Genomic DNA, 25,791 nt, shown 5'->3' on the forward strand with positions numbered 1-25,791 from the left:
GAGCTTTTGTTTCTGCAGCTGAGGACCGAAGGCCTCAAAGACATGCAATCAGCTTCACGGAAAGATCAGAAGTAAGGGACTGAGGGTCTCTGGGGCTAGCTGCAAAATCAGAGAGATGTTCCCATTTTGATCCTGTTTCATTTTGCAGATCACCTTGAGGGACACCTGGACCACTTCCAGAATTGGCAATGGGTCTTTCCACCCAAGATGCTCTTCATTTAATTAGCAGAGTGAAAAAGCCTTGATAAGCGTTCTGCTTTGCGGTCATAGACACAACCATGTCCCCTGCCTGCCCCACTCTCGGGTTGCCTGGTGCTCCATCCACTTGCTTTTATCAGGTTTTCCTTTTAAGCTTTTTTAGACCACTTTTTCCCCAGCTGTTCCCCATCCCTCTTGCTGCTGGGCAATTCCCAATCTCTTCCACTACTCTGAAGTGAGGAACTCTTTTCTAAATTCTAGCTCAGATTTATTTCTGGGTGCTTTATACTCTTTTTTTCTTATATCTCCACTCCTTTCCTCCTGGAGGATGTAAAATTCAGCCTAAAAACAAAACAAAAACAAACACCGCCAACAAAAATACCTTGTCTCAATCTTTTAGAGTATCTCCAGCCTGCGAGGTGTGTGTATTGACAAGATGTAGATTTGCTCTTTTCTGTGGGTATGCATTTTGTAGTTTTTAAGACGAAACCAGAGGGGAAAACAGTTATAGACAAGAAAAATAAAGGTCTGCACTAAGCTCAACTTGCTTACGTTTCTACAGAGCCTGTGCTGGAAAAAAAAGATGTTACTCAGATTTAACTCTGAATAAATTACCTTCTGGAAGGCTTAAATTCCTTCCCCAGCCAAAGAGAAGGAGTTCTGGTATGTTTCAGCTTTAGTGGCACACATTGCAATTTGTTTGCCTCTGATGAGTTTGTCACCGTTTAGAGCAAAAACGAAGACACAAATGGCATTTAGAACTTTCACTAGACAGATTAGAGACATTAATTAAAACTCATTTGATTTCAGACATGATAATTTGTTTTCCTTCATTCTGCCATCCACAGTTTTGATGGCACCTTATCTCTGCAACACAGCGTAACCGCAGCAAACCTTTCAGTCTGGGACTCAGTTACCAAGAACCTTTTGTCTTCTGGCAGCAGGGAGAGAGCAGCCGGGCCATTTAGAAGATACTTCTTATTACTTGCCATAAGACTAAGGGAATAACTTCCCAGGCTGAACTAGCAGACTCAAGAGGGAGTGTTGAACATGCACTGCACAAACCAAGTTAAGTGGCTCGGCTGAAGACAAGGGGTATTCTGCAGCCTTATATTTGCTTATCTAGGAAATTACACGTTTGTGGGATAGCTCTACCTCATTTAGTAGATAATATCTCCTTTTATCAAGCTTTCTTACTGCTCCATCTCCTAGATAACTTCACTGAGAATTCAGTTAAGTAGGGTAGCTTTAACGCATGACAGGAAATCGTCACCCCCCGTTTGATTGTGCAGACCCTCCAAGAACGCTGCTGGTCTTAGCATTACGGAGTTAGCCCAGAAGAACTGTCAGGGGGCTGGGTTAGCTCTCCAGAAAACCAGAGCTGTCTGTCCTGGCTCTGGCACTGCCTTCGTTGCGCTGCCATAGGCAGGTTATCAAATCGGCTCCATCACTCCTTCCTCCCCCCATGGGTTCCTCTGCATGGATGGGTGGAGAGTTTTCCCCTCCCTGTACGCTGGTACACCTGGCCCCTGCAGAGCTCTTAACTCCACTGAAACCTGCATGCATTAGTGGGGTCCAAAAATAATAACAACAATCAGGACTTTCCCATAAGAATCACTTCTTAAACATTCACTACAGAGTGACCAAAACAACCTAGCACGGTCCTTCTAGCTATGATTAACCCAAAAACCTTTACAGGAGATAACCTTGTAGAGATTTATAAATTAGACCATTTTCTATCATAAGCTAATTTTCTTTGGGAACTCACATTTTAAATGAGTGTTTCTCACCACTCCCCTCTTCCCAGAAGATCACTGCACCTCCTCAGGCAAAGCAGTGCCAGCTCCACGTGCACCCACCATTCAGGTGGTCCTTTTCCAGCTGAAAACTTCATGCAGATTAAATGTGAAGTCCTATTCACGAACCACTTACATCTTTCTTCACCACTGTTTACTACTGTGTAGAGACTTTTTATTATTATTTCATTCTTTTAAGGTTTTACGTTTTTTTCATTTTTTCAGAAAGAAGTAGCTTTTCTCCCACTGCACGGGGAGATAACGTTTCCTCAGAAATTCCAAACCTCGAGGTAGCACCCTGTGAGATTACAGCAGGCTGTTTGCAACATAGCTAAAGCAAGGAAAAAAAAAATGAAGTTAAAACAGACCAGTGAGCACCCAAGGACCCCACATTCACAAAGGCATGTGAAGAACTCAACTTGGGCAGCAGCTGGGTGGACCTGCCCAGAGAAACACCGCCATTGCTCCTATAGGATGCAGCCATCTGAGAGAACCACAAAATGTGTAGGGCGAAGGAGGTTTAAGGAAGAAACAAAAACCAAGACTTCTTCTAGCTGTGCTACATGGAAGACGTAACTGCTGATCATTTTTCCAAACACTGTAATCTGGCTCGAAGGCCTCCTTTAGTAACTGCATTCACTCTTCATTTTTAATCAAACAGATTGTTTTCCGCCTTACAACGGGGCTGAGCCTTTTTTAACATTGCTGCAGAGTAGAGATGCTGCTAATAAATATTTAAAGACTCACAGCTTTAAGTGAAAGGAAGGATTTGTTGGATAATATTGCACTTTCCTTAAACTGTTTGTTCACCATTAGAATTGAAAATTATAATTTTATGCTGATTGCTCACAGAGCTGATGTTTAGACACTTCCCCAAGACACCCAAGAGCCAGGAAGGCAGTCTATATATAACTGCCTTGGAAATAAACTTCTGTGAATTGGACGTAACCCAGATCAGATTTTCAAGCACGTTGTAAATTACCCACAGCCAGAGCATAGGTCAAAAATAGTTACTAGCATTGAGCTTCATTCCTCATTTTCACCTCCTGGGAGTATTTTAAACCCAGAGCAGACAATACAGAGGCCTGAGGTGCAGTTCTGCTTGCCCTCAGCCCTGGGTAGTTATTGTCTTTGGTGCTGATCCAGCAGTATTGTTTCCTGGCCTTGCACTAGTGGAAACGTCTCTAACAACCAGAAGCATCATCCGAGTCTTCCGCTATATTAATCCTGAAAGGATTGCTTGTGATTAAGGATCACTTATGATTAAAGCTGACTTGAGAAGCACTACAATAGCCTTAGAGAAATGCAGGGGAGAAGACTTATAAGGGAGGAGAGAAGGGAGGAAGGGAAGTGGAGGGAGGGGTTGCCCCCTGTTTTCCCAAAGATGAGACAGCGGGCGCTGACAGATCTCCTTAAAGGGAGCAGAGTAGCAGCTACGTGGGACAACGCAGGTACATGCTGGTTTAGGTGCCATTTTGGTAATTTAGCCCCAACACATGCTGTCCCTATGGGTGGGATCCTGAGCACTGCCAGGGTCTCCTGGGGAGGCATGGCACAAATCGGCTCACTGGCTTTTAGCACTGCAACTCCCCCGTGAAGTCTTTGCTCTGTGTGTACATCTCTCTATACATTTTTATCAGGCTGCCAGTAATTAAGGTTGCTGATGTATACAGTCCCACTTCCCCAGCCCCTATTTGCTGTGCCCACTGTGGAGCTCTCCCTGAGCACGCACAGTCCCTTCTCTACGCCTGGGAAGTTCTCAGCATGCTTCAGACACTGCAGTGAACAAAGCAGAGAAAATATCAGGAGAAAAAAGAAGCAGAGTTCTTCCAGAGGTGGTGACCTGGCTAAATTACTGAGGGGTGAACAGATCCTCACGGGTTCACTGCACAAGCTACCAACAGGGTTGGTATGATGACTGCTTGCAAAGTCCTGCTGGTTTGCTACAGTCACTAGCTTGGTTTTACCCGAGTACCGAGACTGCCAAGCTATCCTGGCACCAGACCCCCAGTTGCTAAGCTCTGAAGCGAGGCAGCCTGTTAAGAGACAGCCTAGCTCACAGCCCCGTTCCCGCTAATCAGGCTGGGCTGCCACGAAGGGGAGGCAGAAACTGGCCCTTAGCCTGCAAGAAGCTCAAGACTTGGTTGGTACTTGGACAGCTTGAGCAAGATGAACTGTGTTCCTACCCTGCTTTGCTTGCACAGTGCAACCTGAGCTGGAAAGCTCAAAGCCTTAAAGAGGAACACCCAGAGCCGTATTTATTTGTGGGAAGAGCGTATGGGGCATTTACCTGCCGAAGCAGGGTTCATAGCTGGGAGCTGCGCTGCTTTTTAGGAGGCTACACATCACCAGCTCTTCACGTTTCCATGACCTTGACACAGCTTTCAAGATAAAGAGCTGATGTGAAGAAGCACCCATCAAAAACCCCTGGGAGATGCTTTTTGTGATTTCTAAGATAATCCCCTGCAGTTTCAAATTATGATCTAAGCCTGAGCTGTGGAACTCATGCATTTTTTCAAAGAGATGAGCCTAATTTAGAAAGAGTGCGTCACATATTAGACATAGCATCTTTTAACTGGTTGTGTTTCCATGCCTGTAAGACATTTCACTTGATTTAAGAAGTTTACAATACGCTTCAACTCAAACAATACACTCATAATTAGTCATACAGCTTTAATTGCAAAGAGGGCTAACCAGACCAAGACACAGAATTTTTCTAAGGTAGGATAGCAATGCTCCTTTTTAACATTACTCGGTATTATTTTAAATGCAAAACTCTCAGGACATCTGCAGTAAAGTTTCATTTATCAAACTCCACTGAAAGTTCAACCAGTGCAATTCTGACGAAGACCACTGCGTTCGGTACAATCACCTTGGGTTCCAGCCCTCATCTACCCTTTTGCTTCCTGCTGTCCATCCATCCTCTTGCTATCAAGGCTCCCAGCAGCTTCTGAACCAAGCACAGGGCTGACACGCTAGCTGTACAGACACCAACCACATATCGACACCGAGGTGGCATTTGCCAGTTGGAGAACACACTCCCTAGGGAGGCAGGCACTTCAAAGCCCACCCAGATCCCCAGTTTCTGATCTTTGGGGTCTCTGAGCCCCTAGATTTACCTCTCTCTTGAAACTATAAGGAGAGTCTGTGGTCCCAGATTTGGTTCTTCAGGTTAGGAGTTTAAAATAGGAAAGATGAGCAGAAGTTTGTGACTTCTTTGCTCCATGGACTGGAAAACACACCTGCAAACGCCGATGGCAGACCTTTATGTCAGCAGGTTCCTTCACCCGCAGGGGTGTGACTCCACCGCACACCCGTGAAAGTCACCCCTCCGAAGCACCCACTGGGTGAACAACTACTGCCCCGGAGTTTCCAAAACAGTGCCCAAGTAGCACAGAAGAGTTTGGCTCCACCTCTCAGCGAATTTGGCTCCAAATTAACTCAACCTTCACAACCGAAAGCTGTTGGGTCTTTTAGAGCTGGCTAGTCAGAGCCTCCAACCACCCATTAGGGAACACCGTTAGCAAGAGTATATGCCAGGGCACTAGGTCACAGGAACCGAAGAAAAAAACGAAGTAGGTCAGACTCATTGGAAAGGTCAATTCAGACTTAACTGTTCATCGCATCATGCACCTCTGACGCTCCCGGGACGTTCCTGCAGCTCCTTTGAGAACCTGTGGCTCACGGAGCTGGCTGGTGGTCCCAGTTAGGGATACACACATTAGAAATATCCTTATCTCTACTCTGCATACCATCCCCTTCGGTGTTAACACTGCAGATATTTTTGGTTCTAAAAGGGAAGAAAGCAAATTATAAAGATAACTGAAAGAAAGGGAGAGGAACAAGGTGAATAGGGCACAGGGACGTCCTACTACAGGAAGGAGATAGAAACATTGGATGGAAAAATGTTAAGGCAAAGAAAATGAATAAGGACAGAGTCATAAGCACTGATCCAGAAAATGTATAAAGGGAGAACGATTAGAGTTATTACTTTCAGCTTAATATGGAGCTAGGTGCAAGATCTTACACTACGGTGGGCTTGGCTGCACTGGCTGAGATTCATTTCACCCCCTTTTTTTTATTTTTAACTATTCAAAAATAAAGTCCGACATAGCATAAGCTGTCAATAAAGGCTCATTTTCAAGCCAACAGAAAGGGAGAACTAGAGGGAAAGGAACCTCTCTCATCCAACAACAGGCATCAGAGCAAGGTGGGATGAATCCCATGAGTGCAGAAGGAAACAAGCTCCCCCTGCTCGTCTGGATGCCATCGGCTGGAGTTAACCTCTCCCTGTTAGCAGGGTCCTGCTCCAGGAACATTTCTCTAGGACACCGCATTACGGATACCATCAGCATATGGGACCGGCGGGTGTACCGGAGGAATGAGAAACACCTTGCACAGATCTGTTTGAAAGATATCTCCAGAGCTCACATTCATGTCAGCAAGCCTGTGGCAGGATGAGCCTCTGTTCTACACGTGTGCCTAGCCTATTATAAGGTTTGAGTCATCTCATGCCAAGACAGTGGCAGGCCAGCTTTCAAACCTACATTTAATTTATTTCTTGGCCTGCACAACGATGTCGGAGCTTGGTGATCTAGCTGACCCATCAAAATCTGCAAGAGCTGCTTCCTCCTCAGAGCTCTCTTTCATTGCTTTACCCAGAGTTTGAAGTGGAGATGGTGGAGTCTAAATTTAGAATAACTTGAGCAGCACGGTGCGTCGATCCGTGCTTGCATTCCATTTTCCGAAAAGACGATGACCAAACCAAATCCAAATTTCCTTTTAATCTTGCCTATTTTAAATCAAACTGAAAAGAAAGATATTAAAGCTGTTACTGTGAAACGTGCTTCTCCATGAATTAGTAATTGTGTTTACCTTCTACACTGGGATTTTTTTTTGCCTGTGTTGCTGTTTCTTACTGCCACTCAATGTGAGGAGCTTTTATTTGAATGAGACTATTTCAAAGCACTTTTACACTCATGTAGAGTCAGGGACTTATTTATTTTCTGACAGTTATTTACTTCCAGTAAATATTTCACAGCCACAGGATCTCCCAGATGAAAGCAGAGTTTGCTCTGCGCTCCCGTTCAGCAGCCTAATTAAAACCGAATAAAATGTGAGGGACAGAGCCTAAGTGCTGACTGCGATGGATGTGTCTGGAGGGAATTCAGCATGGGAACTCTGTTCCTTGGCACAAGCATTGGAGCCTCCACATAAAAGCAGAAGAAAAACGTCCAGCACAGGGACCAAAAACCCTAAGATGGATAGGTGTGTGGTGGAGAGGCTTTCAGAAACCCTCCTGCTGCCACAGAACAGTCAGTGCTGGTTGCCATCACCAAAGCCAGCCTCTTCCTTTTGCCTGAACGCCCCTCTCACGGCACACGCGAAGCCATGGGCAGCACCTCCCGGCGCCTGCAACCTCTCCAGCCCAGATCCGCTGCCCCGGGGACAAGGCTGCCATGCCCCACCTGCAAAAGCTGAACGTCTCTGCCGGGTTTACAGAGGAGCCATGATAAATCCTTGCACTGGGGTCTTTCCACAGGGCAAAATTACACTTCACTGTGCTTCTCACTTTGTGTGACCAAAACTTACTAGAGAGCTCTCCATTGTCTCTAGCCATAAAACGGCTACATTTTATTTTCAGTGGCTACAAAACGCGAGGGAACACCCTCACCTGGGGTAGATCATTGATGCCACTGACGTCCAAATACACCTTAGCATCTTCAGTGGCTGCAGGACATTTAGCACAACTGGTACTTTCTCCAGGACGTTAATCATTGCAACGTAATGGTAGGCACTGCGAAGGGCCTGATGGCTGTGCTGCCTCCGTGTTTGGATAACTTCCCACAATCATTGCTCTAGAAAAAGCCAGGGACTTCAAACTAATCAAATAAAGAAAGGAAGAAAATAAAGATCAAGCATTACTTTCACTGTTATTTCAGAAAGAGCTTGTTTGCTGTTGGTTAAGGAAAGATTACTTACCATAGCTGTCTAGAGGGCAAAAGCAAATTGTAATTTGCTTAAGGTTTTGAGGGAGCATTTTTTGCTTAAAAGAGTGCATTTGGAGACAAGTGAGATTATGAACAATCCTTTAACAAGATCCTCAAGCCATCAAGCTGTTTAACATTATTGATCAGTGCAGCCAGAGCACATTTATAAAAAATAATAAAAAAAAATCTATCAGATTAAAATGGAAATAGCTTTCTTGTTCTGACTTCTCATAAACTTCATTTCGCTTTGCAGCAGAAAGCTTCTCTGGAAGACAGGCAGTCCCCAGGCCCGCGGTGGTGGCCCTGCTGGGAACGCGATGCCCTGCAGCCCTGCCGGCTCCTGCACCTCCCTGCGCTGCTGCACCGTCCGGCCCCGCGCACCGACCCCGGGCCAAGCCCTACCGATTTCGGGTAGGTAGTTCTTCAGGCCAGAAAGTTCACGCTGCCTTCCAAGAACAGTTCTGCCTCTTCCTCTCCGACTGTGGATGCCTAAAAAGAACCCGATTCCCAACAGACAAGCCTACGAGACCCAAAAAAGAAGAGGGAGGCAGAAGAGTGATGCGCCGTGCTACCTCAGCCGCGCCAGCACCGTGGGCTCCCCGCAGCCCAGGCACTGCGGCAGGCGCTCCAGGGAGCTCGGCAGGTGCTGAACCCAAACATCCTGGTGGGGACACGCTGGGCTAAGCGCATTTCTCATCAAAATATGCCACTCGGGAAGAGCTGAAGTAGTTTAAACTCATGCCAGCTTTACCCGTATCAGACGGAGCTGTTTCCATGTTCCTGACTCTGGTCGCTTCCAATGCATGAGGAATCCAAGCTGAAAACCTGACATTTTGGGTGCAGAAATGAACATTTTGACGCAGGTGCAACTTTGAAACAATCACACGCCCAGCAGCTACATTCATGGGAAGGTTCTTTTCCGACAAAAATCCAGGATATTTCAACCAAAAAGAGCCCAAGGCCTAACAACTCAGACTAGAAGGGACGTTTCCTAAGAGCTCGTTGCTACAGAAAGCCTTTCGGTAGGAAGGAGCACGACTTGGTTGTGCATTTTCAATAGGCTTCTTTTGAGAACATAGAACACCAAGTCAAAGCAAACCCGGATACGGTATTTAATTGATGTCATCCACCTAAACAACAAAGCTTTCATCTCCAAAGTGCTCGTTGTGGCAATCACAACTCTGGGGATTTTGTTTTCAAAATAAATAAGAATGAACACTTCGCTTTCTGTTTGGTGCCCCAGAAGTTGACAGCAAAAGTAGTAAACAATAGAAATTATTTGTATTAATAGCCTTGTTTATTCTAATGATGTTGGCATTTTCTGTGGAGATTAATTAGCAATAACGTTGCAAATACTATTACAAGTAAAATATGCACCATAAAACAAAAATAATTTGACTGACCTATGTTTTAAAGTAAAATATTTACCGTAATGAGATTCTAATTATCCTTTGTTATGGCAGGCCATTCTCTACACTCTCCTATATTGATAGGAGATGTATTGTTTCAGCATTTTAGCTCAATTTATTTTCTCACATTTGCATTTTCTTATGCACAGAAAATGAGAGATGATCATTACCTTCTTCACTTTGCATTCAATTTACATCAATAGCACATTACCTCATGCAAACTCATTTATCTGCCACAGAAATTTGATAACAAAAGCTGCTGTCAGTGATGAAAGATCATTTCAAACGGAGCAAGAGGAAACAAGATGAATTATAGGTTTCAAGACCTTTTGTTTACCCAAGAAAAAGGAAAATAAAGGATTTTTTTTCCATCTAGGCAGCACAGATCTCACGAGGTCGTAGCTCAAAATTCAGCATCTCATATTTACCTACAGCTTTCTGCACACAGAAGTAACTCCAAATACCCACGCAACCATAAATGCCTCTCACATCTGCCGCACGAAGGAACGCTTTCAATTTTTTGGCCTGAGCGCACGGGATTTACGTTTCGTAAGCTCAAACTCTCTAACGACTACCCGAGGGCCATCGCATCCTCTTAGCAACTAACAGCCCTCCAGCCCGCGAGACGCAGGCGCATCCAACGCGGAACGCCCTCTGCTTCCCACCCCACGCAGCCAGCCTGTTTGCGAGCGCCTGCGGCGCTGTGAAACGCACCGTGGGATTCTCTCGCATCGACGACAGCACGACATCCACCTTGCTTTGCCGGAAACTAGTGAGACCCGCCAGCCTCCCTCCTCTGGTCCTTCTGCTTTAATAAGCCGTCAGGGCGCGCTAGCCTCCCCGCGCCCTTCTTTTAACCGTGGTATTAGAGTGAATTCCACACCAAAAGGCAACAGCACTGACACCATGCCTCCGTCAGGCATGGCTGCAGGGATGGATTTCAGTTCTGAAATCCAGAAATCTGAAATTCACTCCCCAGAGTGGAGCAAATGCCTTCGGCCTCCTTTCCCTACAACTCCTCAAGGAAGGAAAGGGCTGCGTGTGTTTATTTTGACCTGTCCAGAAGTGAATGCTTCCTTTTCTTTAATTTTTTTTTTTTTTTTTTACAATGTTCAGTATTTTCCCAACAGAAATTCTTCACCTTGAAATAGCTCTGTACATTAGGTGAAAGTCAGAAGAAAGGAAGAAACAGTCTTTAAGGGACGTAAGTAACCCAACATTAAATATAAATGGTTTCATACAGAAACCTTGTTTTGGGGCAGTTTGGATCAGGAGCAGCCTGCGAACCTCCCCTGGGTAACCCTGCAGCCAGAAGCCCGAGCACTCCCCCTGCTCCAGAGCCGGCGTTTTATCCCACGGCAGCACTGTCCGAGCCACCAAGCAGCAGGGTCTTTCCTGTGGCCCCAAGTGCAGAAGTGGGGACACCCAGGAAACCCTACAGCGTTCCCAGAGCTTGCAGATGTGAGTACCGGCCCGACGGTCTCCCCTCACCTCATCCAGGTTTTTAATCGGACAGCCTGAGCAGACCTGGCTGTGCCGGCTGGTGCAGCTCTGCGCCACGGACAGCCGGCCCCTGAGAGGAGGCATCTGTAGGGCTGCCTCCAAGTGAATCTGTGCTGGCTCTTCGGGAAAAGTGAACTCTGCTGAAGCCTCTGAAAACACTATAATGGATTTTATATGCCCGGTAACGTCACCTGGACACGAGTGGGAAATGCAGCGCTTTGAAGAGGGTCACCGAGGCTGGGTTAATGTATTCTTGTGCCTTGCTCAGCCTCCAAACCGGCAGCAATATCCTACAGGGCAGAAGATGACCCCAAGGACTGCAGTTACCTAACAGGTTTCTTATACGTGGATGCGCCTCCTCCAATCTCATCCACGCTGCCATTTCAAGTGTCAGCAATGGCACATCTGGGGACCTTAAATTAAAGGGTTACCCAGCGTAAATAAACAAGAGCTTGCACTTTGGAACTATTGACCGAGTTCCACCACCTGAACAGTTTGTTAACGAGAGGTTTGGGCACTGGGAGGACGATGGCAAAAATCCCCCTCCTACTCTCCATTTGTCTCCTGGGAGCCTTTCTTGGTGCTGAAAGTACAGGTGGGTTCTTTTAAAAGCCTAGGGAGTCTCTCACTTTTACTTGGGGGGGCTGGGGGGAGTTGCAGGTTCGGGGTCAGTCTGTCACTTGACGCTGCAGCAACCTGTGGTGTGTCATGAGAGACAAGGGGTCAGAGGGACGGCAGCATTTGGTATCTTCTCTATTTAAAGCTCTGACTCTTTTCTCGGGAATAAAATAACGGCTTTTACGCTGATTTTACAGTGTCGCAGGGATTAATTTTAAGAATGGGATTTTTCTTAAATTCGTACAGCATTTAAGCTTTCAGAGCTCGGTTCAGCCATTCTGGAATACGTGCACGCACAGGCAAAAGGAAAAACGGGAAGCACGTCACTGGTGGAGTAACATCCACACCCTCTGTGTGCCGTTGCTTTGTCCCAGAACACAAACAAGTACTCGCATCCATAAAACAGTCATTGGGCTTGCCGCTGCGAGAAACGTTTAAAGCCAAACCCAGCGTGAATTTAACAAAGACCGTAGGATGCAGCCAACGCCGTAGACAAGATAGAGGAGTTGATGGATGTGGGCAATCGCACACAGTAACGCAGGCGGTCGCGCGATTCATCTGCGGCAGCAACACTTCCAGCAGAGGCTGGTTTGCATCCAGTGCAAGTACTCGTCTGGTGCAAGGTCTTTCTTCTTTCATTAAAGCATTGCAAGTAACAGCTTTAAAAAAAAAAAAAGTGAGCAGACTTTAAAGTATATCAGTACCGTCAGCCACCCAGGTGTACTTCCTGGAAAATACTACACTCGCGTGGCAGAGCAGGTCTCATCCCCAGCCCCTTGGCCCAGAGACCCATCTCACTCTCTCCAGCACCGGTTTAGAAGTTGCTAAGTCACACGTGAGTGCGTGCTCGGTGTGAGGAGCGCTTCCAGCCAGGGCGAGTGCAATGCCCGTGACCCCCGGGGACCGGCCACCTTTGGTTCAAATCCAGTTTTGCTTGTCAGGCAGCACGTGGGATCAGTAAGATCCCAAGAAAGCCTAGGGGGATCTGATGGAGGTAAAGCTGCGTTCATTAAAATAAGTTCTCAACATTAACTGGGTTAATTAGGGCAGATGCCCGGCACATCCCCCTGGGGAGAGCTGTATCGCACTGTGCTGGGCCACCTGCAGCTGAGCCCCCACCCGGCTCCCCAGGTGCTACCCGCACAGAGAGCCCAGCAGAGCCGCAGAACCAGGGCTGCTCTGTCCCTCTCACCCCAGCCTTCTCCGCCCAGCTCAGGCTGAGGCTCACGTTGCAGGGAAAAGGGTTTCCCCCAGGGAAACTTCCTCCTTCCTTCGTGTCCCACACGTGACGCCCAGCACTTGCAGCTGGGGTCGGGTTTTAGCAGACCGCTCCACGGGGGCTGTAGTGTTGAAACCAAGCCTGGCTTCTTCAGAGGCCAGTGCTTTACCCATCAATATCTACTGCCAAACAATTAGATTAAGGTCAGGAGTTTAATGCACTCCCTTTCTTTTCTTTTTTTTTTTTTTTTTTAACTGAAAACATGAGGAAGGCAGAGGTGCAAGCCTGCTTTACAATGATTAAAATCATTGCAAAAACAATTAGTACAGTCTCTGGCAAAGAAAGTGCTAGGAGAAGGGGAGGATTATACCGTTGGTAGCATGGCATAAATAAGAGCAACCCCTCCTGGGCTCATGAGAATCCAATTAACCTCTGTGGCTTTGGAGGGGCTGGGATCTGGTCTCGATTGGGAGCAGAAGGGATGCTTGAGCAGCAATGACCTATGCATGCCCAAAGCCCTTCCAGCACATGGCTCACGGACAAAGACCCATGTCCCAGGAGGCCACCACCAACTCCAAGAAGAGCTGCTCTGCCATGCCATCTGGTGACAAAAAGGGACATGGCTGGGAGTGCTAAGGGAGACAGGAGAGGCAAAGCAGTAGGCTCTTCTGGGCGATTCGTGTCTTTTCTGGAGCGGTGGTAGGGGGGAAACGGTGCTCAGCAGGGGCTGGCGTCTCTGGGAGGTGGGGCACAAGTTTACAGAGGTTCATAATTTGACAGGTAAATCCTCCAGTGGTTACAGACACAGAAACGCCTCCTCCAGCTTGGGGAGCAAGGCCGGTGCCAGCTGGGAGAACGTTTGTGGTAGCACCATGATGGGACTTCACCAGGTGGCCACCATGGGGAGGCTGGTGGCCACCTGGACATCCCCTCCGGACGCAGGGACAGCAGGTCGGAGTCAGTGGGGCACACACCTCCTCACCTGCACGACCCGGCTCCCTTCTGAGGTGGTGAGGAGGGCTCGTGTCACCCTCTGGCCAGCACAGCCACAGGGACAGTGGTGCCAGGGCACTTGGGCAAGAGGGAGAAGCAGAGTGAGGAGCACGTGGCCCCAGGCTTTCAAGAGCCACAGCTGCTTGCAGAGGTAAACGGCCTTTTACAGCCAACACAGGCACAGAGAGTTAAAGTAGGATAATTTCTGTGTTCAAACAAGACCTCACTAAGCAGCAGCATGAAAAAGCCTATTGTTCTCCCCTCTTGAATAGCTTATTCCAGTCTGCGCATCTATGATAGGAAGTATTCCCGCCATCTGCTTCAGGGTATTTTAAGCACCAACCGTCAGTGCTCCTAATCACCCCCTCGCCATCAGCCATTTCTGTCCATTGACTGCTTTGACTCCTCGTTCTCCAGATCTGATCCCCTGGATCGCAGTTAAGTCTGACACCAAAGAAACCTCAAGTAGATGATAGCACTCCTGAAACGTCCCTGGCCATGGGGCAATGGGGGATGAACCCATGATAAGGGCTTGCTTTCTGGGAGAGCAGAGCCCTGACAGCCCGTCCCAGCTGCATCGCGTGGTGCGTGCCCCTCTGTAGCCTGTATTTCTTTTCAAATTGCAGTCTTTATCGAGAACAAAGAGGCAAGCGCAGTTCTGCGCAGGCAAAGGCGAGCCAATTCAAACAGGCTGGAAGAGGTCATTTCTGGGAACCTGGAGAGAGAATGCATAGAAGAAAAATGCAGCTTCGAAGAAGCCCGAGAAGTATTTGAAAACACAGAGAAAACTGTGAGTATCGCTGCTGCAAAACGGCAACACCCTTTTCCCCCCCCCAGCCCTCACTTGCATGAGCAGTTCAGGCGAGGCACAGGGGGAGAAGGAGGAGCAAAGAGCAAGGGGGAAAGGTGCAGGAGCCAGGCGCAGCGTCCATCACCCCTTGATTCTCAGTCACAATCCATCTGTTGGGCTGGGGAAAAGCTTTAGAAGCTTGGTCACCACCGAGGCTACTGAAACAGTTGTTTTCCTTCAAGATTTTTGCTTTAGCTCTGGAGTCATCCCTTTACTACTTTAGCCCACAAATTAGAAGTTGAGGGAAATTTCTTTTTATTTTTTTTTTCCTTTGCAGATGGAGTTTTGGAAAACTTACATTGGTAAGAGCTGCTTTCTTCATGTTCACATGCGTAACATTCATCCCTCAGTGCATAAGTAGCAGGTGCTTATTGAACCAAAATGTGTTTCAGAATTCGGAAATTGATTTATCACAGAATGGGTCAGAGTCATACACCCTAAATGCTGTAGCCACCCAGCCTGTGCCTGTCCCATTTGTATACAAATTGCCAGGAAAAAACAGATTTACTTAACATTTTCTATGTCAAAGCAGGGTTTTTTGGAACAAACTGCCCAAACCTCCCAGAACAAAACCAGTTCGCACAGAGCGCTGGATCCAATGAGCCCAGGTCACACTCTGGGCTTCCAGTTTCAGCTGTAGCGCAGCGTAGAACAAGACATCAGTAATTAACCCACCCCTACCCCTCCAAGTAGGAAATGCTCTGTTCTCAAGCAGAGGTCTCCAGATACGGCACAGCTTCATGCAAGCACAGTGTGAATCTTTGGAAATGCCGGATTAAAGCAGAGCCTCAACGCGATCACAGCAAACAGTTGTTTGCAATTCACACCAATGGTCCCAAACCTTTACTTCTCCATTATTTTCTTTCTAGTATCTTTCTTCCCTTTCAACCTCGATCCCCCATGACTCCTTGGTCCCTTACGAGAAAGATTTCAACGACTACTAAAACCTCTGAAACAAATTTTAAGGACATTTTGGTAAATGAACTGCTTTGTAGACTGGCAAAGCGCCCAGAACATCTCACTATAAAGCCTTAAATAATTCAGATTAGTCAGTCCAGACTATAAAATAAATAAATAAATACATTGAGTTTGCATTTTAGGACTGTCCTCTGAAAAAACAACTGATGAAACTCAACGCTGCATTTGTTTCCCTGTCACTGTAACCAATTAGGCCACCAAAAATAACGAAGGCCATCTATTCCCGGTCATTCAGAGCACCTGCCTTGCTGTTCAGCTTACAGGCTGTTGCTCCCAACACGCGCAGCCCACAGGAGCTCACCCGCTTCCACCTTGGGGTACCAAAGCCCAATCGTCCTCACCAGGCAGCAACTGCAGCCGCCACCCAAACCTTATATGCAAACCCCAACATGCCTTAAGCAAGACAAAACCATCCTGACCCTGTTTGCAAACTGCCTTCTGCGTTCCAACCTGTCCCTCAAGGCATCAGAAACAGCCACGCTTACCGGTGGGACACAAACGCATCAGGATGCTCCCCTTCCTCGCTGCTTTTGCATCACCATTTCAGAGCACCTCTCCCTGTGTTTTAACGTTACTGATTTACTCTTTGAAAGTGTTGGAGCGCCAACTTTGCAATGCTGGGTATTTTTACTATAGCCTCAGTTACCCAACTGTAGGCAGCTGTGAAAATAAAAACCTGGACACAAAGAAAAATCTAGACCAGTTAATAGTAGTAAAATATTTAGAAAGAAAGAGCAATGACCTAGACTCACAGCGCTAATAAACTAAGAAGTCTCCAGACCCAACCTGCAGGGAAAGACTGGAGCGTCAAAACAATTCAGATTAGGAAATCCTAATCACTCTTGAGGAAACAAGTCTTCCAACTTCAGCTGCCCAACCTAGCCAAGACACACAATCCTGCTAAGATGTCACATTAGGGAGATGAAACAAGCAGAATTAACCCATAGGAGACAGTGTATGTAATTGGGCCTGCTGTAAAGCACTGCTGCTGCTGTTACCCTCGCGTTGATGCTGGCTATTGTGCACCTGTGTGCCAGAATCTGATTTACTTTCCATTATGAAGATGGAAGGCACACAGCCTCCTGCTTGTCTTTAGCGGGAGGCTTGCACACAGCAAGGCTCCAGTGCTTGGCTGGCACCGGCCGTGGTGGACACTCACGTTTGCTAATTCTCCTGTCTTCTCGCCAAGATGGAGATCAGTGCGACCCCAATCCATGCAAAAATGGAGCTGCTTGCGAGGATGCCATAAGTTCCTACGTGTGCTGGTGCCCAGCTGGGTATGAAGGCAGGAACTGTGAGATAGGTACGTATGGGGGGCTTGTCCCAAGATTGTTCTGCCCTTTTTGAAATCCCATCAAAAGCGGGCATAAAGATTTTCATCCTACTCGAGGGCTGGTTTGGACACACGTTGCCTTGCTGTGAGACACTGTGTGAACGTGCAGATGTAGCCCACAGGCAGCGGGACAGCAGGGGGACGCACCTTGGGGTATAGGAACAGATGTGTCCCTCCTCTCCCATCCCCAGCAGAGCCCCAGCTCCACCTCCGCCGAGCCCCGCGATGCCTGCTCGTACGCAGGGCTCAGCAGAGACTCAGGCTCAAGGTCTGCTCAGCGCGCTGCAGCTGCCAGAGCACATGTTGACACAGACCTTCCTTTATCTCCCCAGCACAAGCCTTTCCAGGGCTGTTCATCAGCCAGGGACGACACACGCCCACTGAAAGCAAGAGTTTTACACCAGCCCCGGTGCGGCCCCCACGATTTCACTCCTCCTTCCCGTTCTCACACCAGGTGCTGAGGGGGTAGGCCTAGCGCAACCTCCCCACAACGGCACTCTGCTAAATTCGTAATTATGATTATCACCAGCAACCTTGAGTCTACAGGCAAACAAAAGGCAAATATTTTCCTGATGGGTTGAGGAGTTTATGAAAACCGAACAGATGATAATTTAAGAGGGATATTCAGCTCTTATATTTATAATATAATCAGGGGCTGTGCAACTCACATAATGTGCTAGACTCGCTGCACTAATAAAAGATTCCCTTTCTAGTTGTGCTTCTGCTCTGGCAAGAGAGGAGCGTACGTTAAAAAGAGCATTTCAAAGCTGCATCAAATTTAAATAGTCTCATTGCAGATTTCTCATGGAAGTGAGACAGGAGCAAAAATAGCACTAGAAGTGAGGCGTGAAAAGGATCTCAGTAAAAATAGTAAATGATGGCATTAAAATGGCTACAGGAAGGGAGGTGTCCTTGAGGAGGTAGGAGTGGAGTTAATCTGCTGTGAAGCTATTTGAAAACTCCCTGAGAATTAAAAGGGTACCTGCAGATTAGTGGATTTCCACTCCCAAGGGGTGGTGTTGCCATGACCGAGCGAGAGGTGGGATGGGAGAAGGCACACCCAACGTGCTGGGACTCTCCCTGAGCCTTGGGTTGCCCTACAAACCCTGGGAACCATTGTGTCAAAAGTCCTGCTGAAATGGGTCCTCCACGTCAGGCTGCAATGATTTGTAGGTATGTCAGGAAGAGCACGTGGTTTTGCTTGAGGTTTTAAATTCAGAGATCAGCAATAATCCCGAGACAAAGCTTTCCTGGGGCTCAGGCTTCGCTCCCACTGGATATGCAGGGCTCTCCACTGGCACCTGTGCCGCAGTTGGATTTCCGTAAGCAGGGGGGAGGAGGGGAACATGACGGTGGGGAAATCACATGGCTCGTAACCAAATATTTGCAGCAGTCCTTGGGGGTCAGGCTGCCAAATCTCAGGCAGCTCTGCAGGGCCGAGCAGCTCCAATCGCATCGGTCTGTCACGCAGGGATTGCTGGAGGTCAGAGGCTGCGCCGGGGCTGAGAGGCCCCTCACGTAGGGCCGTGGCCATTTCCTCACCCTGCCTTCTCAAAGAGGTGCCTGGCCCTCTGTCAATACAAACAGGGATGGGATTTGCAAAGAAGAAAATTCTCTTTGCAAACAAGCATCCATTTTGCACAGTCAAGAACGACTGGAGCGAGCTATAGGCTGAGCCCAAAAGCCCAGGTACAACAACTCTGATCAGTCATATGTCAAAGAGCTTTCACATTTTCTTTTTAATTTCTTTCAGACTTCACTTGTGCAATTAAAAATGGAGGCTGCAAGCACTTTTGCAGGCATGACCCACCGCAGAAAGTCGTGTGCTCCTGCGCTGCTGGCTATAAACTTCAGGAAGATGGAAAGTCCTGCGAACCTGCAGGTTAAACTTTAAAGCGTTTTCAAGAGATTTGGGTTAAAGTTTCTAAGGTCTTCTCCTGGATTTAGACACAGGAATCTCACAGAAATGCTATATAAAGTTGGAAGCCAACCTCGTTCTCTTTCTTAGCAAAGTAAAGAGCCTAACGCTGCGCTTTCCCAATGGCAGATGTGGGGGTCACACTGGAAAGACGTGATCCAAGCACCCTTTTTTTAGCCTAGGTGTAAGGAGGAGGAGGCTAGGTGTCTGGGACTATTGCGCACCAGGCAAACGCCCGTTTCAGAGGGCTGCTCACATGGGCACATCTCTCACTTGCAGCTACTCTATATTTCCAGATATGGATCAGTAATTTTCCGGAGACAGAAATACAGAGCTCAGCTTTACCAGTACACAAGCTGGTGAGCGTTCAGGCCGCGCTTCCTCCACCATCTTCCAATAGAAACTACTATTTAGTCAGCGACCCTGCACCCAGGACGCTCTGGGCTTTTTTAAAGCACCAGGCAACCTTTCTGCCTCAATATCCTCCTGGACGTCTCCCTGTTTTGGTGAGAGCTGTGCTGTGTCCCATAAATACTTGAGCCCAGCGGAGGCGGGTGAAGCTTTTTGGTGGCGCTGCCCTCCCATCAGCGTGGAGACGCACACGGGGGCAAGGAATCAACAGGAATCGCGCTGTGTGGGTCACCTGTGGTGCTAAGGAGCAAAATGAAGGCAGCCAAAAGGGGTGGAGGAGAAATGCAGTACTCGAGGTTGCTAAGGAATAACTAGTTCTTGTCGTATTCCCCCCTGACTTTCAGGGATCAGACTCTCAGCCCGAGACACTTGCAATGCTTTCTGCTAATGGAGAATATTGAGAGCCAGGGCCTGTGTTGCCCCACTTCCAATGGGCCAGAAAGTTTTACTTTTAGGAACAAGATCACCTTTCAGGTTAGGTAATTGCCCTTCCTGCAAAAGCTTGGCTTTTGTTGGCTCTGAAACCCTCATTTCCCAGCCTAACTTCACGATAGTGCTTTCCCTAACTGAGCACTTATTTGAGCCCTACTGCTAAAGTGGACTGTTTAAGGAAATGCAAAATCTCTGTAGGCCACACTTAAATCTGATTTTACACTAATGTTTGTTTGCACAGTGCTGTCAAAAGCTTTTCAGATGAAAGACAATGCCTGATGCTATTTACTATTTTGACTGCCACTATCAGCAGGGATTCGGCACACACTGCGTAGGAGAGAAATGGGAAGAGCTCATCTAAAATGGGCTTACAGATGAGGTCTTCATTAACAGGAAAATCTACAGCTCTAGCATGAGTTTATTAATGTTTTCCTCACCTTGGTGCCAAGCAGGATTATCTGTACAATTGGCAGATATTATTTCCTGCCCTCTCCCAGCTGGACTTTTATTGTTCTGGAGTAACTTGCTGTAGAAATGTCAGCCAAACAGCCGGGCTGCCCAGCACAGCAAGCCTCCCGGGCACGCTCCTCAGCATCCTGCTAAATAAAGGCACAGCTGCACTATCCCATCCAACATGTCCCCTCTCTCAGAAGCCTCCTTCTTTTTAAAAGCTGTTCAGAACTCACGTCTCAGGCCCAGGAAGCCGTTATGCTTTTGCTACTCTTGCATATTGTCTGCACTACTGCTCTGGGTCCCGGTCAGTTCATTTACACACCCGCTCATCTCTAAACAGGGTGCTGGGAGGAGACAGCATCTGCCTCCTTGCCTGCTCCTTCAGTTGTTGTCACTCTCAGTGTGATACACAACCAGGCATAACCACGTCCGTTTCTCTCCCAGTGCCATATCCCTGCGGGAGGATCACGGCTCCTGATGTGAAGAGAAAGCTCACCCGAACCATAAACACCTTCGAGCACTGGAACATCACCACCACCGATGAGGACGACACTCAGGATGAGGCTCTCAACATCACGGAAACCCCCACCACTGCCACCGCCAAGAAAATCATACCGATAAATAAGACGGACACCCGGGTGGTCGGGGGAACAGACAGCATGAAAGGCCAGGTGCCCTGGCAGGTATGGCTGTTTCTGCCTCTCCCTCATAACCCCAGCAGTCGCTTTGTCTAGGCAGTTCTGAACTCAGGATCATCTTACTTCGACATACTCGAAACCTGTCTCTGAGGATAGTTTAGCAATAGATCTCAAGTCTAATAGGAATACAGCTTCCTTTTGTACGTGGTTTCATGCCACAGCAACAAAACTTGCATGGCTGGAGGCCTACCCTAGAAGTCAGAGTCAAAGCAGTTTCCTCCGGGGAACACAGCTTTGCAAGGAAAAACGCAGTTAATTTTTCAGTGAAGCCTCACTGAACGGGTGGGAAATAGCATTTAAGTGCAATATTCTGATTCCGTTCTGTTGCAAACTCTGGCACAGACCGACAGTACTGATGGCAAAGAAAAGTGGCTTATGCAGGGAGGCCCATTTGTGCAGCTCAGCCAAGAGGAGAACCAGAAAGTTAAATATAAGACATCAGTCCCCGTCGCCTGCTGCTGCCGGCCCCCCGGAGCTCGGAGCTCCGACAGCCGGCGGGTCAGGGCCTGGGGGGCACCAGGCAGCCCGGAGGGGACGAGCCGTGCCACGGGGAAGGGGCAAAAGGGGCGAAATGCAAGGGAAATGTGTCTTTTGGACACAGGCCGCGAGGTGGCTGATGGATTTAATGAGAGAAGTTTCGGCGTAAGGGGTGTCCTGGCCTGTGCCCTGTGAGTGCCCAGGGGAGCTAGACGCCCATACGACGTGGGTAGTTAGCCCCTGCCCCCAGCTTCGCCAGTCGCTAGGTATGGAAGCGAATGGATTTGGGAAACTCCCCGTTTTACGCTGAGGTGTGTGTTTGGGCCCTCTGCCCCCCCAGCCTGGAGCAGGGAGAAGCAGAGCAGGGCACCAGCTCGCGTGCAGGACAGCAGCGGGCACCCCTGCGCAGCACCGAGGCGGGGGCACGGGGGCTCCTCGAGGAGCAGCGCCTGGCACGCAGCGAGGTGGCTGGGGCAGCACTGGCTCCGCACAATTTAAACGCAGCCCACCCTACAGCCAGACCAACCCTGTGCATCTCCCTCTTCTTCCCCGCCGATTCGCGTGAACCCTACAGCTGTGGTTTCCTTCTGCTCCCGCAGGTTCATCTGGTGGACAGCAAAGGCTTGGGCTTCTGCGGCGGGTCCATCGTCAACGAGAAATGGGTGGTGACAGCGGCGCACTGCCTGCAGCCAGGGGACGAAGTCAGGGCCGTGGCAGGTGAGCACCGCAGGCGGCACTGGGCCAGCGTGGGCGAGGGACTGGCCTCAGCACCAGAGCTGCGGGCTGCTGGTCCATCTGGCAGCAGCTCAGCCTGACTGCAGAGAGCCAGAGAGAAACTAAGGCCGCCTAGAAGCCCACTAGGCATCAGCGAAGATGCTGCTGCATCGGCCAGGGTGGTGTATTTTGGTCTCTGCTGCCCACATGGGACCTCAGCAGGGGTTTCTGCTCTTCCTGGGGTCACGCTGAGTTTCCACTCGACTCTCAGAGAACAGCTTAGTGTGGATGGTGCAAGAGTGGCACTAGCAGCCTGACTAACTCCTTGCAAGGAGAAAATAACTGCTTTTGCTCTTAACTCTTTTAGAAGGAAATAGAATTATGGAATAAAGTAGAGAACCCAGGCTGGCATGTGGGCAAGCGTGCTTTTCCAGCAGGCTCTCTGGGGAGTTAGGCAGGGGCAGCACGACCAGACCGCACAGCAAGGGATGGTACAGCTTTGCAAAAGAAACGTATCTTTGCTGGAAAAATGGTGTTTCCCTGTGATTCTTGTACCCAGCTGCTACAGGCTGCCTGCTGATAATTCAGTGCAGGGCCTTGGCAAAGCGGTGCAGTGCCATGTTTCACAGCTGTGCCAGAATCATCTTCCCAAATTGTTTCTCCCCTCTGAATATCTAGTATAGGAGGCACGCTGATAGGGTTGGTAATAGCTACAGGCAATGTTTGCAGGAGGTGGGGAAGTATCTCACTTTCTGTTTAAACACTATCAAATGTATTACTGATAAGAATGAGATTCTACCTGAGCCTTGAAACACTGAGTTCATATCTACATGAATCAACTTATCACGGGGCTCCATCTGCATCTGCTTCCATGCCGGCACAGCTGAGCTCTCAGCTGTGCCTGGTTGGCCTGTGGAGCTGCTCACCATGGGGCTGGGAACCCCCTGCCCCACACTGACAGGATGAGGCTCACAGCTTGCACGCAGCTTGTTTTTGCTACTGACTTTCAGGCAGCTCTGCTTGAGAGCCCAGCATAAACCCACAAACATGAGAAAGTACAAAATTCCCGATGCAACAAGAACCATCCCCCAGAAAAGTACGTTTCCGCTAGAGAGAGGTTTTGCTTTTGCAGCATCTGCATGCAAACAACTTCCCCTTTCCAGCTTGCTCACGCACGGCACACCCCCCTCTGCTCAGGATCCGCTCCCAGCCAGCCCCCCTCACGCTACCTGCACACTGCTCTGCAGCACAGCAGGGTCTCCAAGGCAAGGTTTGGGGCAGGCAGCAAGTCAAGAAAGCAAAACACAATTCTGCAGGGCTTGTTGAATTTGCGTTCACACAATATATGGGTAACATCTGAATCCTTCACCTCCATTCATGCTAGGTGTTCAGCTTTGTTTGTAGCATCCTGAGAGGCCCAAAAAACAATAGCAGGGGGTGGAAGAAGCATTCCTGTCCCTTGTCCTTCTTTGTCTCTACACTGTCATAACCGTAGCACATTTCCAGGTCCCCAGCAATAGTAAGCAGCTGTAGCACACACACAAAAAACCAAACCTCTCAAACTCTCCCCCACTTCTGTCTTGCACTTACACTGTAGAAACACAGCCTGCAAGGAAGCTGACATTCACACTCTGCTGAAAAAAAAACCCCTTCACAGAGCACAGCAGCAGCACCAGCCGCCAAAACCGCCTTCGCCAGGCGACAGCCTCCCCGGGAACACAGAAAGCTGCCTCACCTCTCTCGGCAGGGTCCTCGCTGCTCCTCGCAGGCAGACGCAGCAGACACAGGACACAGCCAGGGCCAGGGGCGCTGCAGATATTGTTTAGAGGAGATCGTATATTCTGGAGATTACAGCAAAGCGTGTGGAAATACTGCGGCGGGGGTTAAACGCACCCTGCGCCTCTTGGGCTGCAGGAGAAGCCATCCTGCTCGCAGCCCTCGGCATCACCAGGTCGTGGGCAAGGCAGGGGCTCAGCTCCAGGCACAGCCCAGCCGCCGGCCAGAGCCCCCAGAGCTTCCCTCTCCCTCTACCTGTTGTCACAGGGGCTGGGAAGGGACGCGATCAGCTGCTGGCAACTCAATCACGGCAGCACCCCGCAACCGCCGGCAGCTGAGCCTCGGGCGGCAGCAGGGACGCAGGGCACCTGTGGGGGGCATTTGGGGCTGGCTGCTGAGGCCATCCCTGTGCTGCCCTGCCACGGTGCGGGGTGCTCTGTGGGTTTGGAAAAGGGAAGATCAGGTTCCTTTCCACTGATCAGCGATGCTTTTAAACACGGGCTTTTAATTCTGGAGGCTTTCCCCTTGGATGCCAGGGCAATGCCTGCCTTGCACCCCTGTGAAAGTGCTAAATCCCGAGAACAGCCACGCTGCTACAAACCTCAGCAAAAGCCCCCAAAGCTGCTGCTCCAGTGCCACGTCCAGCGGCCGTGGGGACCCAGCAGGTGCTGCTCCGTGAGGCCCCCCAGGTGTGCAGAGCTCATCCCCCCTGTGCTAGGCTGGGGTGCTGTTGTATTGCAACGGCACTGTCACAACGTCAGCCTGGCCAGGGCCTGCACGCGTCCTGCAGCACCCTCACACTACGGGGGGGGGGACCAGCCCAAGCCCGTTTTTCTCCGCAGGTGAATACAACACGAACGAGGACGACAACACCGAGCAGTGGCGTAAGGTGGTGAAAATTCTTCCCCACCCCACGTACAACGCCTCTGTCAACAAGCACCACAACGACATCGCCCTGCTGGAGCTGGACCAGCCGCTCACCTTCAACAGCTACGTCACCCCCATCTGCATCGGCAGCCGGGAGTTCACCAACATGCTGCTGAAGCACGGGCAGGGCACGGTGAGCGGCTGGGGCAGCACCCTCTACCGCGGCAGGCCCGCCGTCGTCCTCCAGGTCCTCACGGTGCCCTTCGTTGACCGGCTGACCTGCCTGAAGAGCACCTCCACCTCCATCCAGCAGAACATGTTCTGCGCGGGCTTCCCGGCCGGCGGCAAGGACACCTGCGGGGGGGACAGCGGGGGCCCCCACGCCACCGAGATCGAGGGCACCTGGTTTCTGACGGGGGTCACCAGCTGGGGCGAGGAGTGCGCTAAGCCGGGCAAATACGGCATCTACACCAAGGTCTCCAAGTACGTGAAGTGGATAAAGGAAAACACGAGGCTCGCCTAACCAGGGCGACGTTCCTGGTGGATGGACTGGTTAGGTGGAGACCGCAGCCATCGCTGCCTGTTTTTCAGAAATCACTGCGTTTTAATAATCATTTCTAAATGAACTAATTTCTGCTCTTCGAAGGCAACAGTTGAGAGAACTCGGTGTAAATGTGGTAACAGGGAAATAAAAAGCCTTTTTAATCACCTGTGACTGCATTCCTGAACACACCGACGCTGCTGAGGTCAGGTAGATCCCCGAGCCCTGCATGCCCACAGCTGACACACAGCCCGGGGCTGCAGCACGGGCACCAAGCCCACCTCTCCCCTCCCACATCCCTCACCCCTAAAGGGGCCATCAGTGCCTGCCGGTGCCCCCCATGGTCCCAGCGCAGCCAGTACCCGGGGCGGGACGCAGGGCAGGCCGGTGATGGAGACAGCCTGAGCCAAGGCAGGACTGCAGCAGCCGCCACTTCAGTCTCCTTGCCACCACATCCAGCAAGGAGTTAACCAGATCATCCGCCACCGCTTATTTTAAAATCAAAACATATGTGCGAATGTTATATTTGTTCCGAAGAAATTAAATAAAACCAACACTGTGAGATTTTTTTCTTTTTCAGAATTGTAGCAGAGGTGTCTTTGGAATGAATTGCATAT

General features: G+C 49.4%; 2 protein-coding genes across 2 annotated transcripts in view; one reads left to right on the top strand and one right to left on the bottom strand.

Annotated features, from left to right (window-relative positions):
• FGF13 (fibroblast growth factor 13) overlaps positions 1-24,202 on the bottom strand; it is a 297,397-nt gene extending 273,195 nt beyond the window's left edge. The window contains exons 1-2 of the mRNA XM_067005307.1: positions 24,022-24,202; positions 23,726-23,831 (exon numbers count right to left, since the gene is read on the bottom strand). The gene's annotated coding sequence lies outside the window, so the exon portion shown is untranslated. The remainder of the gene's footprint in view (positions 1-23,725; positions 23,832-24,021) is intronic.
• On the top strand, positions 11,307-25,785 carry F9 (coagulation factor IX). Its single transcript, XM_013183375.3, has 8 exons — positions 11,307-11,491; positions 14,353-14,516; positions 14,854-14,878; positions 16,744-16,857; positions 18,641-18,769; positions 20,546-20,784; positions 21,876-21,993; positions 24,609-25,785. Exons 1-8 carry the CDS (start codon positions 11,425-11,427, stop codon positions 25,154-25,156), a joined length of 1,404 nt encoding a protein of 467 aa, XP_013038829.2. The 5' UTR covers positions 11,307-11,424; the 3' UTR covers positions 25,157-25,785.
• The last annotated feature ends 6 nt before the right edge of the window (positions 25,786-25,791 follow it).

The sequence above is a fragment of the Anser cygnoides genome, chromosome 13, assembly GCF_040182565.1.
Source record: "Anser cygnoides isolate HZ-2024a breed goose chromosome 13, Taihu_goose_T2T_genome, whole genome shotgun sequence".
Taxonomy (NCBI): Eukaryota; Metazoa; Chordata; class Aves; order Anseriformes; family Anatidae; genus Anser; species Anser cygnoides.

Coding starts and splice junctions, on each gene's coding strand:
- F9 (XM_013183375.3), top strand. CDS start 11,425: ATGGCAAAAATCCCCCTCCTACTCTCCATTTGTCTCCTGGGAGCCTTT. Junction 14,879..16,743: donor GTTTTGGAAAACTTACATTG/GTAAGAGCTGCT, acceptor CTTCTCGCCAAG/ATGGAGATCAGTGCGACCCC. Junction 16,858..18,640: donor AGGCAGGAACTGTGAGATAG/GTACGTATGGGG, acceptor AATTTCTTTCAG/ACTTCACTTGTGCAATTAAA.